The sequence below is a fragment of the Coregonus lavaretus genome, assembly GCF_964263955.1.
Source record: "Coregonus lavaretus genome assembly, chromosome: 29".
In the NCBI taxonomy this organism is placed as follows: Eukaryota; Metazoa; Chordata; class Actinopteri; order Salmoniformes; family Salmonidae; genus Coregonus; species Coregonus lavaretus.
In genome coordinates this window covers 31,242,100-31,263,262 of record NC_140016.1, presented here as the reverse complement: position 1 = coordinate 31,263,262, position 21,163 = coordinate 31,242,100, and the positions used below count along the sequence as shown (strand labels likewise).

At 41.0% G+C, this 21,163-nt stretch overlaps 1 protein-coding gene across 1 annotated transcript in view; it reads right to left on the bottom strand.

Annotated features, from left to right (window-relative positions):
- Positions 1-21,163, bottom strand: part of LOC311104822 (relaxin receptor 1-like) — a gene marked incomplete at both ends in the record, with an annotated part of 142,641 nt that overhangs the window by 22,272 nt on the left and 99,206 nt on the right. Inside the window, 10 exons of the mRNA XM_084146749.1 lie at positions 2,417-2,488; positions 2,621-2,692; positions 6,931-7,002; positions 7,249-7,320; positions 7,409-7,477; positions 7,948-8,019; positions 8,222-8,293; positions 8,478-8,549; positions 16,743-16,814; positions 17,891-17,996. Of these exons, the coding sequence (XP_084002875.1) occupies positions 2,417-2,488; positions 2,621-2,692; positions 6,931-7,002; positions 7,249-7,320; positions 7,409-7,477; positions 7,948-8,019; positions 8,222-8,293; positions 8,478-8,549; positions 16,743-16,814; positions 17,891-17,996 (751 nt within the window). The remainder of the gene's footprint in view (positions 1-2,416; positions 2,489-2,620; positions 2,693-6,930; positions 7,003-7,248; positions 7,321-7,408; positions 7,478-7,947; positions 8,020-8,221; positions 8,294-8,477; positions 8,550-16,742; positions 16,815-17,890; positions 17,997-21,163) is intronic.

Genomic DNA, 21,163 nt, shown 5'->3' with positions numbered 1-21,163 from the left:
TTCGCTAGCTTGCACAACATATTTTTTCCTTTTTGTTGTCACTCCTGTCAGCTCTCCCACTTGGAGGTTCATGACCTCTGATTGGCTTTAAGTCAAGTTGTCGGCCACTGAGGAGCATTGCGATTCTACAAGTAGAAATGGCAGGTTCGTCAGGTATGCAGCAGGTACGTCTTTTGTTCTAGCAAGAGAAGGAACGGCCTCCTACTGTAATGAGTACTTATCGGCAGTCAGATTCTCAGTGTGTTTCATGGTTTAGAGCAGTCCATAGACTGCTTACGAGGTAAGGAAACAAATACACTGAATCACCAAAAGTATGTGGACACCTGCTCGTCGAACATCTAATTCCAAAATCATGGGCATTAATATGGAGTTGGTCCCCCCTTTACTGCTATAACTGCCTCCACTCTTCTGGGAAGGCTTTCCACTAGATGTTGGAACATTGCTGCGGTGACTTGCTTCCATTCAGCCACAAGAGCATTAGGGAGGTCGGGCACTGATGTTGGGCGATTAGGCCTGGCTCGCAGTCTGCGTTCCAATTCATCCCAAAGGTGTTCGATGGGGTTGAGGTCAGGGCTCTGTGCAGGCCAGTCATGTTCTTCCACACCGATCTCGACAAACCATTTCTGTATGGACCTCGCTTTGTGCACGTGGGCATTGTCATGCTGAAACAGGAAAGGGCCTTCCCCAAACTGTTCCCACAAAGTTCCCTTCAATGGAACTAAGGGGCCGAGCCCGAACCATGAAAAACAGCCCCAGACCATTATTCCTCCTTCACCAAACTTTACAGTTAGCACTATGCATTCGGGAAGGTAGCATTCTCCTGGCATCCACCAAAACCAGATTCGTCCGTCGGACTGCCAGATGGTGAAGCATGATTCATTACTCCAGAGAACGCGTTTCCACTGCTCTAGAGTCCAATGGCAGTGAGCTTTACACCACTCCAGCCAACGCTTGGCATTGCGCATGGTGATCTTAGGCTTGTGTGCGGCTGCTCAGCCATGGAAACCCATTTCATGAAGCTCCCAACGAACAGTTCTTGTGCTGACGTTGCTTCCAGGGGCAGTTTGGAACTAGGTAGTGAGTATTGCAACCGAGGACAGACGATTTTTACGCGCTTCAGCACTCTGCGGTCCCATTCTGTGAGCTTGTGTGGCCTACAACTTAACGGCTGAGCCGTTGTTGACCTAGACGTTTCCACTTCACAATAACAGCACTTACAGTTGACCGGGGCAGCACTAGCAGGGCCGAAGTCCACATACTTTTGTATATATAGTGTATCTAAATACATTATTTTGCTGAACTAGCCAAGAGTTACTACCTTCAAATATTATTAAAGGCCCAGTAAAAATGCCGCCAAACAAAGCAAAGTGTGAAAATAGTTAAATGGTTAAAACACTGACGCACTGGAAACATTTAAAGGTTATACATGTAACATATTTATACCTGAATCACATATCAGTAGTAATGAAGGAATAAAAATCTACTAGAGAAAAACTGGCCGGTCCAGCCTAATGTTGTGTGTGAGGGTACATCTCCCTGTTTTATGATTAGTTTGCATTTGCGAGGTTGACATTAGACATTCACAAATAAGAATTTGTTCTTAACTGACTTGCCTAGTTAAATAAAGGTTAAATAAAAAATAATAAAAAAAATAATTGCAACTCTTCCTTACGTCCTTGCAACAGTTGTTTTACAACAGTTTTTGTGAATAAAATGTTAATAAATATTTCCTTAAACATCATGTGTTGTGTGCTTATTCTTTTACCATTTTGAGACCTTAAAGAGCATCAGGTACTGCTGGAATGTCTACCAATGTGAGAAATTACACTGGTAATTCAAAAGTATCTCAGCATGGACACCAAATTAGCATAATAATTAAGAAACATGAACGTTTAAGCTATGGTACCTCCATGGAAAGAGGAGACTCTCACGAACAAGAACATGTTGGTTGTTTTGCTCTAAGATGCCCACAAGCCTCACAAGCCTCATCTGAAGGTAACATGGTACCAGTTTATTTTAAAATATGGAAGTATACACTCACAGGCCAGTTTATTAGCTACACCACCCCGTTCAGAAAAATGGATCGCTCCTACAGACAGTGAGTCACGTTGCCATGGCTTGCTATGTAAAGCAGGCATACAGGCATCAAGGCATTCAGTTACGGTTTGATTGAATGTTAGAAAGTTACGGTTTTGATTGAATGTTTTTTTTTTAATCAATGTGTGAATAACTAGCTTACTAACATTAACACGTGGGTGTAATGATTCATAAATGATAAACAAACTATTTACTAAACCATTATAAATGCCTTATTACAAGGTGTTATTATAAAGTGCTACCCTACTGATGCTTTTCCCTCTCAAGTGTAACATTCATGCACAAAGTGAGCAGTAAAACAAACATAAAGGTTACTTACAATGATTTCAATTTATGCAAGTTATCAAAGTGGTCAACTTGGAGATCCACGATAGGGTTATACGAGATGTTCCTAAAAAACATGTAAAAGTATTGACATCAGAGCTCCAATAACAGCATCAATTATAAGACATAATATTCAACGATAACTATAGCATAACATATTCAAAGAATGTGCATATAGCAGAGTGTGGATCTGACTCACAGTTGTAGTAAATCTCCCAGATGAACAAAGAGATTGGGAGGGATTGCCACGAGTCTGTTGCTGGACAGATCTCTGTGTAGACAAAGCTATTTACTGGAAACAAACTATAAGAACAATTTATACCACGGCATTGCTGAATACTCATTTCCGATTGTCCAGAAGTGCATTCTAGAATGGGCATTAAAACCAGATAATGGACAGTTGGAAAAGATATTGGGACACCTTGGAATCATGACGCAATATGCGCCTACACATGCAGACCGTACTTGCTACAAAGATACAGAAAGCTAAACCAACAACTGCACAAACCAAAATTGGATACATTGTAAACGCAGGTCCAACGATGAAAAACATAGCTAGCTAACATTGATTTGTTTTTGCAGAGAGATATATTTTTGGAGCATCTGATGACCTAAAATGGTGAGTGATGAACATGACTTTCTCTGGTCCTTACTGTTGCAGTCATGACGCAAGTGGCGTTACGCTGTCAAATCCTCCCACGTTTCTAGTTTGACCAGCTGTTTTCAGCAACTTTTATTTTTTTATTCAGTTGTCATATTGGCAGCTAGCAACAAACTATTTAGTTAGCTTCTAGCCTAGTGTTTGATATGCAGTACGATCTCCTCGTAATGAACAGTGTCGAGTGTCCTGACGAGAAGGCAAACCTTTCTAGCTATGCCACGCAAAATTGGGCATTATCAGCTCATTGTTATGGATGTATCTAAATGAATGTCAATAGAAAACAGCTTAAACAAACACATATGCAGCTAGTTTGCTGTTATTCTGGCTGTAGGGGTCGTGACTGTGTTAGCCATAGCTAGTTGGCGAGCTAGCAAGCAAGGGATAAGAACGTTGCCAGCGAGCATGGCAACGGAACATATACAGTTGAAGTCGGAAGTTTACATACACCTTAGCTAAATACATTTAAACTCAGTTTTTCACAATTCCTGACATTTAATCCTAGAAAAAATGTCCTGTCTTAGGTCAGTTAGGATCACCACTTTATTTTAAGAATGTGAAATGTCAGAATAATAGTAGAGAGAATGATTTATTTCAGCTTTTATTTATTTCATCACATTCCCAGTGGGTCAGAAGTTTACATACACTCAATTAGTATTTGGTAGCATTGCCTTTAAGTTGTTTAACTTGGGTCAAACGTTTTGGGTAGCCTTCCACAAGCTTCCCACAATAAGTTGGGTGAATTTTGGCCCATTCCTCCTGACAGAGCAGGTGTAACTGAGTGAGGTTTGTAGGCCTCCTTGCTCGCACACGCTTTTCCAGTTCTGCCCACTGATTTTGTATAGGATTGAGGTCAGGGCTTTGTGATGGCCAATCCAATACCTTGACTTTGTTGTCCTTAAGCCATTTTGCCACAACTTTGGAAGTATGCTTGGGGTCATTGTCTATTTGGAAGACCCATTTGCGACCAAGCTTTAACTTCCTGACTGATGTCTTGAGATGTTGCTTCAATATATCCACATCATTTTCCTTCCTCATGATGCCATCTATTTTGTGAAGTGCACCAGTCCCTCCAGCAGCAAAGCACCCCCACAGCATGATGCTGCCACCCCCGTGCTTCATGGTTGGGATGGTGTTCTTCGGCTTGCAAGCTACCCCCTTTTTTCTCCAAACATACAATGGTCATTATGGCCGAACAGTTCTATTTTTGTTTAATCAGACCAGAGGACATTTCTCCAAAAAGTACGATCTTTGTCCCCATGTGCAGTTGCAAACCGTAGTCTGGCTTTTTTATGGTGGTTTTGGAGCAGTGGCTTCTTCCTTGCTGAGCAGCCTTTCAGGTTATGTCAACATAGGACTTGTTTTACTGTGGATATAGATACTTTTGTACCTGTTTCCTCCAGCATCTTCACAAGGTCCTTTGCTGTTGTTCTGGGATTGATTTGCACTTTTCGCACCAAAGTACATTCATCTCTAGGGGTCAGAAAGCGTGTCCTTCTTGAGCGGTATGACGGCTGCATGGTCCCATGATGTTTATACTTGCTTACTATTGTTTGTACAGATGAAAGTGGTACCTTCAGGCGTTTGGAATTGCTCCCAAGGATGATCCAGACTTGTGGAGGTCTACAATTATTTTTCTGAGGTCTTGGCTGATTTCTTTTGATTTTCCCATGATGTCAAGCAAAGAGGCACTGTGTTTGAAGGTAGGCCTTGAAATACATCCACAGGTACACCTCCAATTGACTCAAATGATGTAAATTAGCCTATCAGAAGCTTCTAAAGACTTGACATCATTTTCTGGAATTTTCCAAGCTGTTTAAAGGCACAGTCAACTTAGTGTATGTAAACTTCTGACCCACTGGAATTGTGATACAGTGAATTATAAGTGACATAATCTGTCTGTAAACAATTGTTGGAAAGATTACTTGTGTCATGCACAAAGTATATGTCCTAACCGACTTGCCAAAACTATAGTTTGTTAACAAGAAATTTGTGGAGTGATTTTGCAGGTTTTCCTACTTACAAAGCATGTAGAGGTCTGGATTTTTATCATAGGTACACTTCAACTGTGAGAGACGGAATCTAAAACAAAAATCAAACAGACTCCAACCTCTCCACAATGTCCAAGACCAGAGAGCTGTGTAAGGACATCAGGGATAAAATTGTAGACCTGCACAAGGCTGGGATGGGCTACAGGACAATAGGCAAGCAGCTTGGTGAGAAGGCAACAACTGTTGGCGCAATTATTAGAAAATGGAAGAAGTTCAAGATGACGGTCAATCACCCTCGGTCTGGGGCTCCATGCAAGATCTCACCTCGTGGGGCATCAATGATCATGAGGAAGGTGAGGGATCAGCCCAGAACTATATGGCAGGACCTGGTCAATGACCTGAAGAGAGCTGGGACCACAGTCTCAAAGAAAACCATTAGTAACACACTACGCCGTCATGGATTAAAATCCTGCAGGGCACGCAAGGTCCCCCTGCTCAAGCCAGCACATGTCCAGGCCCGTCTGAAGTTTGCCAATGACCATCTGGATGATTCAGAGGAGGAATGGGAGAAGGTCATGTGGTCTGATGAGACAAAAATAGAGCTTTTTGGTCTAAACTCCACTCGCCGAGTTTGGAGGAAGAAGAAGGATGAGTACAACCCCAAGAACACCATCCCAACCGTGAAGCATGGAGGTGGAAACATCATTCTTTGGGGATGCTTTTCTGCAAAGGGGACAGGATGACTGCACCGTATTGAGTGGAGGATGGATGGGGCCATGTATCGCGAGATCTTGGCCAACAACCTCCTTCCCTCAGTAAGAGCATTGAAGATGGGTCGTGGCTGGGTCTTCCAGCATGACAACCACCCGAAACACACAGCCAGGGCAACTAAGGAGTGGCTCCGTAAGAAGCATCTCAAGGTCCTGGAGTGGCCTAGCCAGTCTCCAGACCTGAACCCAATAGAACATCTTTGGAGGGAGCTGAAAGTCCGTATTGCCCAGCGACAGCCCCGAAACCTGAAGGATCTGGAGAAGGTCTGTATGGAGGAGTGGGCCAAAATCCCTGCTGCAGTGTGTGCAAACCTGGTCAAGACCTACAGAAAACGTATGATCTCTGTATTTGAAACAAAGGTTTCTGTACCAAATATTAAGTTCTGCTTTTCTGATGTATCAAATACTTATGTCATGCAATAAAATGCAAATGAATTACTTAAAAATCATATGATGTGATTTTCTGGATTTTTGTTTTAGATTCCGTCTCTCACAGTTGAAGTGTACCTATGATAACAATTACAGACCTCTACATGCTTTGTAAGTAGGAAAACCTGCAAAATCGGCAGTGTATCAAATACTTGTTCTCCCCACTGTACTTTTTTATTATATATATACCGGTAAATGAGTGCTTTAGTATTGTTTTCTTTGGCAACTGTTGTATAAGCAGTATAAACGCCTCCGTTCTGTACATTACCTTGGAAATAATGGGCAATGCAGCGGGACGAGGCGGAGCCAAGTCCCTTTGTGGAGTTCATTTTTCCAAGGTAATGTACAGAACGGAGACATTTATCCATTACATATATGAAACTTACACAAGGTTTACATGGCTTACATGACCACCTGTTCTGCAAATCCGGAAACCAGTGGAAATGCATGTCAGAATAATTGTTAGAATTAACCAAAACTCATGAAATATAAATCATAATGAACATCTTCTTGGCCTGGGAACATGTTGTATATTTATAGTGCAGTCTGAACTGATTATATGGTATTATCTGAATTCTTCAAAAAGTCAGTGGAATAGGTGAAGATGTGCAGTATCACTGTGTCTGGGTATTTCTGAGGCATACAAAACATAACAACTTACAATTCCCCAAGTTTCTGTAGAAATGAGAACGCCTGTTCATGTATGTGACTGATTCTGTTACTCTGTAGGACACTAGAAAGAGTTAAGGAAAGAATTATAAAACAGACAAAGACATTTTCTCACTTTATTCCCCTCATCTTCTTTGTTGGTTCTAAAAGCAATTAAACAAGATTGTTGTTTTGGGGTCCACTATTTAGAATCCCTTGTGGAAACAAATAGATATTTGGCATTTGAATGGGTTATAGCCAAGGACACAATAACAAAAATGGGGAAAACAAAATCTATTCTAAAGATTGAAAATAATTAAGTCACACTTACAGCACAGTCATCATGTTGCACGACCAGAATGTTACGTTTCCGACACTTTCAATTTGATTTCCCTCCATGTCCCTGGAGACACACAAGTGCACAAAAACATATTTAAAAGTCATATCATGCCGATAACAAAGCTCTTTGATTTGCTGACTTCCAAACTTACAGCCAGTTTAGTCTTGGCATTTCCAGGCAGATGTCATCCAGCTTTGTCAGAGCGTTGTTCAACAAAACCCTGCGAACAAAAACATCAAAACAAGAGAGGTCAGATTTTTGTGCCATTCAAAGAAACAACACTCGCTGACAATATGCTTTAGCATATCACATTGGCCCTTAATAATACTGGGGCACTTCAATAAAGTGCATATGAAAGCATAGCCGCGGGAAGTAGTTTTGGGGGTGGGGGTGCTGGTGCTGGGATATTTTATTTTGCCAGCTGGGGGGGGGGGGGGGGGGGGTTGGGCTGATTGTCTCTATTAAAAAATGTTTTTACAGCACTAGTAAAGGCAATACTTTAGTGATTTTTTTATTTGATTTTTTTAAATAAATACAAATAATAATAATGATTTTCTTTTTATTTATTTTTTCAGGGGGTGAAGCAGCACCTTCAGCACCCCTACTTCCCACTGCTATGTATGAAATAACTTATTAGATGGAAAAAGCAAAAGCCCAACTCAAGAAGGTAAGGGTAGAAATGAAACTCACAGGAGTACCAAGGAACGCAAGCCTGAAAAGGTCATGGGGGATATCTCATGGATACTGTTGTTTTCAAGGATCCTACAACCAAAGGGTAGAGTTTATTTTCAGCTCACTTAATAAATTAAGTATTTGGTTGAACATTGGTTTAAAGGAAACTGCAGCGACACAAGCTTTATGCGAGAGTTCTGAAGGCTGTCTAAAAATGTAGTCTTTGTACGCATTTGTTAGCAGTATGTCTTGCAAACAGGATATACAGAATGTGCCAGTTAGGGAAACCTACAACCACTCCAGTTTGTGTAGATCTTGGAACACCCCGGGCATCAGGATGGATATCTTGTTGTAGCTTAAATATCTGGGGCAGAAAATACTAATTTGAAATATGCACAGTTCACTGATACAATTCATAGGAATTATTTACCCTTTATTTCAAACATAAGCAACTTTGATAAGGAAAACTTAAATCAACAAAATTCATTATAAAGTCCAACATAACACGGTCAAGTGCACGGATGGATGGATGAATATAAAGAACTTACAGTCTTGTTAGATTGTATAGTCCTCTGAATGCGTTAGGGCTCACAGCTCGAATTCTGTTATGTTGTAAATATCTGAAAAGTAGTACGTTAGAAGTATGTTAAAAAATATATTGTTTAAAATAACATTGGCTGTGTCCAAAATATGTACTACTTACTAAATACTAATAGTACTACATACTATTTAAAACGCTTTGTTTAGCAAAAACGTATGCAGTAAGCAACAAATATCAACAATCCATACTGAGAAGTATGTGCAATTGCGCTTCTAATGCACAATAGCGCTTGTTCCCTGCCATTTGTATATTTTTGTAAAGCACCCCTATTTTGATTATCCGCTGTTGTCAAAATACGTGAGTGTGAAATGACAATTCTCAATAGTGTGCATCGACTTCTACTTGATGAAAAGCCGAAATGAGTATGACATCCTGGCATTTAAAGCCTACTATTAAGAATGCAAGGACAGGTATTCGGACACGGCCATAGTCTTATATTCATTTGTGTGTTGAGGAGAACAATTGTCACGATGACAAACAAGTGAAAAATGAGTTACAACAAGTATAGAAGCCTCACATGTATACATTAAATACCTAAATATAAACGGGTCCCTGTAGAACAACAAAATAAAAATACCAATTGGTACATACTTTTATGGTATGTGGTTTGATAACAGTTTTTTTAGAAGAAGAAAATTACCCAAACAATACTGCATAGCTGACTTTATTCTATAGATAGTTATTGGCAGTCAATGAGGCATGTTTTTAGTCTCCTCATCATGCTACTACTTCCATGCTGCCAATATGTTTCAAGGCCAATGTGATCCAGACTACTGCATTTGGGGCCACGGGGCACCTACCTCCAGAGGCACCCCCTCCTGTGCTGTTTTATAGCTTACCCTATTTTTTATTTATTTATTATTATTATTTTTTTTTATGGTGGGGGTGGGGGAGGGGGGGTAGAAGGATTACTGTTATACTATTCCAGGTATTCTTTAAAGAGGTAGGGTTTCAAGTGTCTCTGGAAGGTGGTCAGTGACTCCAGGACAGCGTAGTCACTGACCACCTTCCGGAGACACTTGAAACCCTACCTCTTTAAGGAATACCTGGAATAGTATAACAGTAATCCTTCTACGACTTAGTATCTCATTCAAATTTACTCTTTTTTTTTTTTTTTTTTACGAAGTCGTTCAAACGAGATACTAAGTCGTTCAAACCAGATAATTCCAATAGTCTATTATATATTTTTTGCCTTGCGCTTCAGGGCATTTTGTACAAAACGTGTAGAATAGCAGGAAATGAACTGCAATATGTCCTCTCATCCTCATGGCAAAATGTGAAGAAGAGCATGAAATGTAACATTTAAGTCATTTAGCAGACGCTCTTATCCAGAGTCCGAATTAGTGTCTCGTTTGAACGACTTAATTGTTATTTTGTCTAATTAGGCCTCATTTGTAATGCAGCTTGTCAGACCATATAATGGTTGCTGCAGCCATTCATTCACTGATTCCTTCCATTGATATGATTATTCATTGCCAGTTCTTTGTCAGCCTAAAGCAGGGCTGCTTTTAGGGCCAGGACGTTTTTTTTTTAAAGCAAAAATGTAAACACGAAGCAGACCAAACACTTTGGTCCTTTAAAAACCTGCTGTATGTCAAATATTGTGTGCTATAGCATGGAAAATAAATACATGTGACTCTGGATGTCAACATAATGATGTTTGTTTCCAACATTAGGGCTGTTTTCCTGAAGAAGTTAAATCCGCCTCGTGTTTTGTTTCCTTGCCATGACACTGAGTATTGCGATACTGGTATTGTTCTGCCACTAGCTGCTTTTGAATGCCAGAGCATGTAAGTGGGCGAGTGTGGAGCGAGGAGCACAGTGTAATTCGAGCAGATAAAACAAATTGTGTCGACCTTCTCTTTAAAATACACTGAGATTAAGCCTCCCCTGTGTGTGGATTCTATAAAAATCCAAAATACAGAGATTTCGTAGTGTCTATTGTGCTAAATATATATATATATATATATATATATATTCGACAAAGAAACCAAGTAGGCGGCCAGTATGGTGCAATAAACTTGAGTGAACTATTTACAGAAAATGCAGTGCCTTCGGAAAGTATTCAGACCTTTTCACTTTTTCCACATTTTGTTAGGTTACAGCCTTATTCTAAAATTGATTAAATTGTTTTTTTCCCCTCATCAATATACACACAACACCTCATAATGAAATTGTTGCTAATGTATTACAAATAAAAAACTGAAATATCACATTTACATAAGTATTCAGACCTTTTACTCAGTACTTTGTTGAAGCACCTTTGGCTAGGATTACAACCTCAAGTCTTCTTGGGTATGACGCTACAACCTTGGCACACCTGTATTTGGGGTGTTTCTCCCATTCTTCTTTGCAGATCCTGTCAAGCTCTGTCAGGTTGGATGGGGAGCGTTGCTGCACAGCCATTTTCAGGTCTCTCCAGAGATGTTCTATCGGGTTCAAGTCCGGGTTCTGGCTGGGCCCCTCAAGGACATTTAGAGACTTGTCCCGAAGCCACTCCTGTGTTGTCTTGGCTGTGTGCTTAGGGTCGTGTCCTGTTGGAAGGTGAACCTTCGCCCCCAGTCGGAGGTCCTGAGCGCTCTGGAGCAGGTTTTCATTAAGGGTCTCTCTGTACTTTGCTCCGTTCATCTTTGCCTCGATCCTGACTAGTCTCCCAGTCCCTGCTGCTGAAAAACATCCCCACAGCATGATGCTGCCACCACCATGCTTCACCGTAGGGATGGTGCCAGGTTTACTCCAGACGTGACTCTTGTCAATCAGTTCAATCTTGGTTTCATCAGACCAGAGAATCTTGTTTCGCGTGGTCTGAGAGTCCTTTAGGTGCCTTTTGGCAAACTCCAAGCGGGCTGTCATGTGCCTTTTACTGAGGAGCGACTTCCGTCTGGCCACTCTACCATAAAGGCCTGATTGGTGGAGTTCTGCAGAGATGGTTGTCCTTCTGGAAGGTTCTCCCATCTCCACAGAGGAACTCTAGAGCTCTGTCAGAGTGACCATCGGGTTCTTGGTCACCTCCCTGACCAAGGCCCTTCTCCCCCGATTGCTAAATTTGGCCAGGTGGCCAGCTCTAGGAAGAGTCTTGGTGGTTCCAAACTTCTTCCATTTAAGAATGATGGAGGCCACTGTGTTCTTGGTGACCTTCAATGCTGCAGAAACGTTTTCGTTCCCTTCCCCAGATCTGTGCCTCGACACAATCCTGTCTCGGAGCTCTATGGACAATTCCTTCGACCTCATGGCTTGGTTTTTGCTCTGACATGCACTGTCAACTGTGGGACCTTATATAGACAGGTGTGTGCCTTTCCAAATCATGTCCAATCAAATGAATTTACCACAGATAGACTCCAATCAAGTTGTAGAAACATCTCAAGTATGATCAATGGAAACAGGATGCACCTGAGCTCAATTTCGAGTCTCATAGCAAAGGGTCTGAATACTTATGTAAATAAGGTATTTCTAAAAAACCTGTGTTCGCTTTGTCATTATGGTGTATTGTGTGTAGATTGCTGAGGAATTTGTTTTATTTAATCCATTTTAGTATAAGGCTGTAACAAAATGTGGAAAAAGTCAAGGGGTCTGAATATTTTCCGAAGGCACTGTATATACAAAATAATACATATAGGATTATACAGCCTGAATATCAGGACGCACAACTGCAACGCTCTTCGACTACTAATTCATACGCACATTGCATCTGAAACTGTTCTTTAGAGATTGCAACCCCTTTGTCTCCAATAAAAGTGTTTTTAGGTCTCCATCTACGTTCAATCCACCTGGGCCTATTGACCAAGCTGTGGATACGTACTACAGACTGGTGCGTATAGACATATCCAATGGTGATATCACCGAAAGAGAACACAGATTATTGGTGCATAATATGAAATCCACGCTGGTAATCTGCAGTCCCTAAAATAAGGGAAAAAAGTATTTGATCCCCTGCTGATTTTGTACGTTTGTCCACTGACAAAGACATGATCAGTCTGTAATTTTAATGGTAGGTTTATTTGAACAGTGAGAGACAGAATAACATCAAAAAAATCCAGATAAACGCATGTCAAAAATGTTATAAATTGATTTGCATTTTAATGAGGGAAATAAGTATTTGACCCCCTCTCAATCAGAAAGATTTCTGGCTCCCAGGTGTCTTTTATACAGGTGATGAGCTGAGATTAGGAGCACACTCTTAAAGGGAGTGCTCCTAATCTCAGTTTGTTACCTGTATAAAAGACACCTGTCCACAGAAGCAATCAATCAATCAGATTCCAAACTCTCCACCATGGCCAAGACCAAAGAGCTCTCCAAGTATGTCAGGGACAAGATTGTAGACCTACACAAGGCTGAAATGGGCTACAAGACCATCGCCAAGCAGATTGGTGAGAAGGTGACAACAGTTGGTGCGATTATTCGCAAATGGAAGAAACAAGCAAAAGAACTGTCAATCTCCCTCAGCCTGGGGCTCCATGCAAGATCTCACCTCGTGGAGTTGCAATGATTGTGAGAACGGTGAGGAATCAGCCCAGAACTACACGGGAGGATCTTGTCAATGATCTCAAGGCAGCTGGGACCATAGTCACCAAGAAAACAATTGGTAACACACGCGGTGAAGGACTGAAATCCTGCAGCGCCCGCAAGGTCCACCTGCTCAAGAAAGCACATATACAGGTCCGTCTGAAGTTTGCCAATGAACATCTGAATGATTCAGAAGAGAACTGGGTGAAAGTGTTGTGGTCAGATGAGACCAAAATCAAGCTCTTTGCCATCAACTCAACTCGCCGTGTTTGGAGGAGGAGGAATGCTGCCTATGACCCCAAGAACACCATCCCTACTGTCAAACATGGAGGTGGAAACATTATGCTTTGGGGGTGTTTTTCTGCTAAGGGGACAGGACAACTTCACCGCATCAAAGGGACGATGGACGGGGCCATGTACCGTCAAATCTTGGGTGAGAACCACCTTCCCTCAGCCAGGGCATTGAAAATGGGTCGTGGATGGGTATTCCAGCATGACAATGACCCAAAACACACGGCCAAGGCAACAAAGGAGTGGCTCAAGAAGAAGCACATTAAGGTCCTGGAGTGGCCTAGCCAGTCACCAGACCATAATCCCATAGAAAATCTGTGGAGGGAGCTGAAGGTTCGAGTTGTCAAACGTCAGCCTCGAAACCTTAATGACTTGGAGAAGATCTGCAAAGAGGAGTGGGACAAAATCCCTCCTGGTGGCCAACTACAAGAAATGTCTGACCTCTGTGATTGCCAACAAGGGTTTTGCCACCAAGTACTAAGTCATGCAGAGGGGTCAAATACTTATTTCCCTCATTCATATTGCAAATCAATTTATAACATTTTTGACATGCATTTTTCTGGATTTTTTTGTTGTTATTCTGTCTCTCACTGTTCAAATAAACCTACCATTCAAATGTATAGACTGATCATGTCTTTGTCAGTGGGCAAACGTACAAAATCAGCAGGGGATCAAATAATTTTTTCCCTCACTGTACTTATCTAAATCCCCAAAGGGACAAATCTTCTTTGCGATATCAGACCAGGTTTGGCAGAAGGCATGAAGATCACTGCTCGGCTTCAAATGCCCTGACTGATAAATATGCCCCTATGTATTGTGACACTTTTGTTTACCAAAGACCCCACAATTAGACATTAGTTTAACTTCTTCCCGCTAATAAAAACGACTCCACACAACATTATTGTCCAAATAATCAGACCTCAGACATTTTTTGCCCAGTAGGTGGCTTTTGACTCCTGGTAGCTTGAAGTGTTTGAAATAGCTTAATCGGTCTGCGTCAGCCTGCGCAGAATAGAAAGGTAGTAATCAATGTATTATTATTATTATTATTATTATTATTATTATTACTGCTACTAATGCATGAGGCTATAAAACTGCCACAGCAAGTTGATCCCTGCAATGCAAGGATTTATTTCGCAACCCGTCTGCCAAATCTATCCATGCACGGTTCTCCCTCTCAAGCAGTCCATCTCAAGGATGCTTTCAAATCAATACTTTTTCTTTGCCTTATCATCAAATTAATAGGTTGTTATCATCGGTGCGATTGAAAATCGTATAGCTTACTTATGTTTCAGTAAACCGTTAGCCAACACTTCAAAGATTAAACCAAGTAATAATATAATAATAATATGCTATTTTTTTGCCTTTTATCCAAAGCGACTTACAGTCATGTGTGCATAAATCTTTACATATGGGTGGTCCCGGGGATCGAACCCACTACCCTGGCGTTACAAGCGCCATGCTCTACCAATTGAGCTACTGAGGACCACCAGTGTCATCATGAAAGTTTACTATCTCTTCATTTTAGTTCAGTGATTTAAATGTACTTTTTCCTGTTATGGTAAAACCTTTCAATTGAAGGCCTATCACAAACCTCTTTTTGTAGGTGATTCTGGTAGGCTAATAAAAGCATGTTGTTCGCAGCATAAACCAGCCTATTATCTCTGAAGTTCATTCATTTATTAGTGATGGATCCTTTAACTGTACGTTTAGGCTACTATTAAAGCGCTCACATAGGCTTCTTCTCTGCCAGAGTGTGTGAGATAACTAGTCTTAGCGGTAAGTGTGGTCTAAGCAATTCCCATATGATATCACGTTACCTCCCAACATTGATTCCACACATTTCATTCTAGCTCACAATCAAGGACGGCTGTGTATTCCCTCCAGCAGTGGTGAAGTGTAGGCTTATGGCTATGTAGCCTTGTGACACTGTCCTACTGGACTCTGTGCCAGTCCCTACTTAAATGAAATAGATTTTTGAGAAATAGCATCCTCACATGTGGCGGCTTCATTTCAATGCATTTTTCAATTTTAGGCTTTTTAAATATATTCCATTCTCCTTTCTCTTGTTTATATTTTGGCTATAATACCACTTATATTCCTTAATGTAATTTAGCTTTTACGTGTATTTTTTGCCTTTATTATTATAATAATTATAATAATAATAATAATAATAATAATAATAATATTTAATTTGTAGAGCGCATTTCCCACGCTCAATGCACGTGAAGCTTGTTGGTGCTTGCTTCTGTGCACAAATCACTTGACCGCTGCAGTTTGAGATTATTTATTCTCTTTTATTTATGAAATGAAGCTGATACTGGCCTTTATTATTAACGGTTTTGTTCTGATATTTTAACTTCATTAAATAGATTTATATTATGATGTTTCTATTCCAAGATAAACCAAAATACATTTTACAGTAGCCTATGTATTGCCTACCTAAAACATCCGTTAATACATTTGAAGTCCTTCAAAATAAACAACATATCCTAATGTTAGAAAGTCAAATATAATCTAGATATAGGCTACTGTGGGTGGGCAGGCTAAATAATTACAACCGAATAGGCCTAATTAAAAGAATAGTGATAAAGGAAATGAAAAATGCTAGGCAGAGCATGCCCAGAGCTTGTGGCTGAGCAGTACCAGAGCGAAATTGGAGCGGGAGAGAAGGCCGACACCATTTTAAAAATCTGCTCGTATTAAGCTCTGCTCCTTGCTCCACGCTCGCCCACTTACATTCTCTGGCATTCAAAAGCAGCCCTGCTTTATATCAAATAACTTTTCAATGAATAATCATATCAATGATGAAATCAGTGAATGAATGGCTGCAGCAACCATTACATGGTCTGACAAGATGCATAACAAATGGGGCCTATAATGTTTGAACGACTTGATACATTTTGCCATGAGCCTGAGAGAAAATGTGGCAGTTTTAAAGCGAACTCCCTGCAATTCTACACGTTTTGCCATTGCTTATGATGTGTTCATATGCTATCTGGGGGGGGCCCTGACCTCCGGGGGCCCCCAACAACAAAAAAGTATAATACGGTAATCCGGCCTCGAATGTGATGGCACAACAAGATGGACTGAATGATGTGCTGAACAATTGTGAAAGTCTATTTTCCTCACACCATCATCTAAAGGTAAGTCTTGCTGAATTAATGTTAAAAACAGCCAATGTAAGCTTGTTTTGGCCATCACAAGCATCAAAAGGGGACGGAAAATGCTTTGAATTTTGTCCGCGGCTATCAAAGTGGCCTTGAGTGGTTAGTCTATCAGAAAGTGTTTTTGAAGTGCTATCAAAAATATTTTCTGAATGACAAAATGCTTTACTTGCTGACTACAACTTAATCAAGTGACTTCTCTCGCCTGAAGTCATTTTTAAAACGCAATAAATAATTCAACGACAACTTACAGTTTCTGAAGACTCTGGTACTTATAGAATATGTCGCCGTTCAATATCCGGAGTCGGTTCCTTTGCAGGGACCTATGGGATGTGAATAGTTCATAAGGTCAACCAGGTTAAAAAAACCATCATAAACACAACATTGTGCCACCAAACAATACTGTGTGAATTAAAAAAGGCCAAAACCTTTTATTCATTTTAATTACTAGGTTCTCGGCCCATTGTCTGTTTGAGGTTGGAACTAATCACATTTCTATGTGACCACACATTGTCCCGAATACAAACAATCTTCCAATTACATTTGAAATGGAATTGGTGATAGAGCATATCATTATTCCAAACAGAAGGAGCATCTTTCTTTATAGTGTGACAGAGATCATGCATAATTTTGCCATTTTAATCATTATCTAAACTCATTCCACCTCGATTAGCACGGTGACCACGTTTACCCGAGGTTTTGGAGATAAGCTTTAAATTAGCGAAGAAAGGATTTTAATTGAAAGTGAATAATGCGGAGCATGCCGCAGCAGTCTACAGGACCTTGATGAAAGACGAGCCAATTTGAGAAGGAGGAGGCGGCAATGATATGCAATTGGGCTTTCGAGGTTTACCCATCGAGCAAATGAATAGTGAAGTGGAACTGGATGGGGACAGATGAGAAATATAGGGCCCCAATGTGCCATTATCTAAACAATGTGGGGACAATATGACAGGCAGACACACACAATTGTGAGACCAAGTAAGGGCGAGCTCTATGTGATAATTTATAGTCATTGCAGTCATTCTTTTGCATAATGTATGGATTGAAATGATAATGTATATAATATATCCTCCTTTGATAAATTACTTCTGTCATAATGATTTCCTTGTTTTCAGTTTTTCTCACATTACATTAGGCTTCAGTAAAGAAGTTAATGTCTCGTTTTACTCTTCCAATTCAGAAAAATAATGTTCCATTACAGGAGAGAACAGCCCTAAGACTTAAACCAACCTTCACAAACAAACTTCCATCGAGACACTCATTAGCTAAGTGCGAGAAACGCTTGGATAACTGCAAGAGACACTTTCTTTGAATCCTTCTCTTCTAATTCATAGAAGTATCTGCACACTTCCAGTCAGATGCAAATGTGTGTGTTTGTGTGTGTGTGGCAACTCACATCATGGTGACGTTAACGGACACCGCTGGGACATGGTGAAACTGGGCGCCGTCACAGTCTAGCTCCAGGTCTCTGCACTGGCACAGCTCTGGAACGGCCACCAGCACTGGATGAGGAAGAGACAAGATAGAGGGAAGAAAGGTATTAATGACTGACGCACATCCACGTGTCATATAGGAGCTGGACCAAAAAAAGATAGCATTGTTGTTGTAGAACTAGCTTTACTTAAGATTACAGGGAGACATAGGAGAGCATCAGGGACCAACCTCAATCACTGCATACAGTAGAGCCACATGTGACGGATGTCACTGTGCTTGCTTTGCAGTTTAGTTTCCTTCGCTGTCTGGGAACACTGTCCTTGCAAAGGCTCCAGGTACCCTCTGCTTCGCAAACACACGTTACCGCCCACTTGACAACGTCTTAGCCCATTATGCCACCGAAAAGGTACCAATTTGTTAGCACGAGTGGAGACATTTCAAGATGTGGAATGAGGTTACTGCACAATCTCAACACCGTTACACATGGCCACAGAGAATTTAATTGAAGCTGCAATCGATTGAATTGGGGCCTCATGCCAGAGGAAAAGACAGACTGGGTAGCTCCAGAAATGGAGAGAAGGACTGTGATTACGAGATTCGTTTATGGATTATTTGTTAAAGACAAGAAGTCCAGGTTCCGACAGGAAATTTGTAAAGGGATAAGGGACTATGTTTTATATAGCATTCAGTAAAGTAGGTATCAGAAATAATTCCTTTATAATGTATCTGAGGGGATTTATAATCAGGCATAAAGGAAATGATTAGACTCCATGGGAATACTAAAATATCAAGGGTATTCAAATCACATCTTCACGTTCTGTAGTGTTGATTTCCTTTTACCTTGCTAGTTAATTGATTGATCAATGTCATCGAGTACACTCATTGGGTCCTGACTAAATTAGTCTCTGATTAAAAGGGAAGAATGGAAATCAGCGGTCTGGTTTTGAATACTGATGTTCTGATGGGGACATATTTGAGGATACATTTGAATCATGTTCTGATATTCAAATAATTAAATACACTGCTCAAAAAAATAAAGGGAACACTAAAATAACACATCCTAGATCTGAATGAATGAAATAATCTTATTAAATACTTTTTTCTTTACATAGTTGAATGTGCTGACAACAAAATCACACAAAAATGATCAATGGAAATCAAATTTATCAACCCATGGAGGTCTGGATTTGGAGTCACACTCAAAATTAAAGTGGAAAACCACACTACAGGCTGATCCAACTTTGATGTAATGTCCTTAAAACAAGTCAAAATGAGGCTCAGTAGTGTGTGTGGCCTCCACGTGCCTGTATGACCTCCCTACAACGCCTGGGCATGCTCCTGATGAGGTGGCGGATGGTCTCCTGAGGGATCACCTCCCAGACCTGGACTAAAGCAACCGCCAACTCCTGGACAGTCTGTGGTGTTGGTGGATGGAGCGAGACATGATGTCCCAGATGTGCTCAATTGGATTCAGGTCTGGGGAACGGGCGGGCCAGTCCATAGCATCAATGCCTTCCTCTTGCAGGAACTGCTGACACACTCCAGCCTCATGAGGTCTAGCATTGTCTTGTATTAGGAGGAACCCAGGGCCAACCGCACCAGCATATGGTCTCACAAGGGGTCTGAGGATCTCATCTCGGTACCTAATGGCAGTCAGGCTACCTCTGGCGAGCACATGGAGGGCTGTGCGGCCCCCCAAAGAAATGCCACCCCACACCATGACTGACCCACCGCCAAACCGGTCATGCTGGAGGATGTTGCAAGCAGCAGAACGTTCTCCACGACGTCTCCAGACTCTGTCACGTCTGTCACATGTGCTCAGTGTGAACCTGCTTTCAGTGTGTGCAAACCTGGTCAAGACCTACAGGAAACGTATGATCTCTGTTATTGCAAACAAAGGTTTCTGTACCAAATATTAAGTTCTGCTTTTCTGATGTATCAAATACTTATGTCATGCAATAAAATGCAAATGAATTACTTAAAAATCATATGATGTGATTTTCTGGATTTTTGTTTTAGATTCCGTCTCTCACCGTTGAAGTGTACCTATGATTAAAATTACAGACCTCTACATGCTTTGTAAGTAGGAAAACCTGCAAAATCGGCAGTGTATCAAATACTTCTTCTCCTCACTGTACATACCCGTCTGAAGTTTGCCAATGAACATCTGAATGATTCAGAGGAGAACTGGGTGAAAGTGTTGTGGTCAGTTGAGACCAAAATTGAGCTCTTTGGCATCAACTCAACTCGCAGTGTTTGGAGGAGGAGGAATGCTGCCTATGACCCCAAGAACACCATCCCCACCGTCAAACATGGAGGTGGAAACATTATGCTTTGGGGGTGTTTTTCTGCTAAGGGGACAGGACAGCTTCACCGCATCAAAGGGACGATGGACGGGGCCATGTACCGTCAAATCTTGGGTGAGAACCTCCTTCCCTCAGCCAGGGCATTGAAAATGGGTTGTGGATGGGTATTCCAGCATGACAATGACCCAAAACACACGGCCAAGGCAACAAAGGAGTGGCTCATGAAGAAGCACATTAAGGTCCTGGAGTGGCCTAGCCAGTCTCCAGACCTTAATCCCATAGAAAATCTGTGGAGGGAGCTGAAGGTTCGAGTTGCCAAACGTCAGCCTCGAAACCTTAATTACTTGGAGAAGATCTGCAAAGAGGAGTGGAACAAAATCCCTCCTGAGATGTGTGCAAACCTGGTGGCCAACTACAAGAAACGTCTGACCTCTGTGATAGCCAACAAGGGTTTTGCCACCAAGTACTAAGTAATGTTTTGCAGAGGGGTCAAATAGTTATTTCCCTCATTAAAATGCAAATCAATTTATAACATTTTTGACATGCGTTTTTCTGCATTTTTTTGTTTTTATTCTGTCTCTCACTGTTCAAATAAACCTACCATTAAAATGTATAGACTGATCATTTCTTTGTCAGTGGGCAAACATACAAAATCAGCAGGGGATCAAATACTTTTTTCCATCAATGTATATGCAGTCTTGGAAGAAAACAAACCTGTTTATTCGATAAGGAATTGTTTATTGGTTGTTATTTGATACCATGCCAGTCGTGATTAATATGAAATTGCATTATTAAGAAACTCTAAATAAAGAAGGTTGCAACTCAATATTAGGAAGGACTTCCTAATGTTTGGTATACTCAGTGTATATCAATGGACTAATGAAACAAATAACAAAATAATATTTTGGGGCAGAGTTTTCCTTTAATGC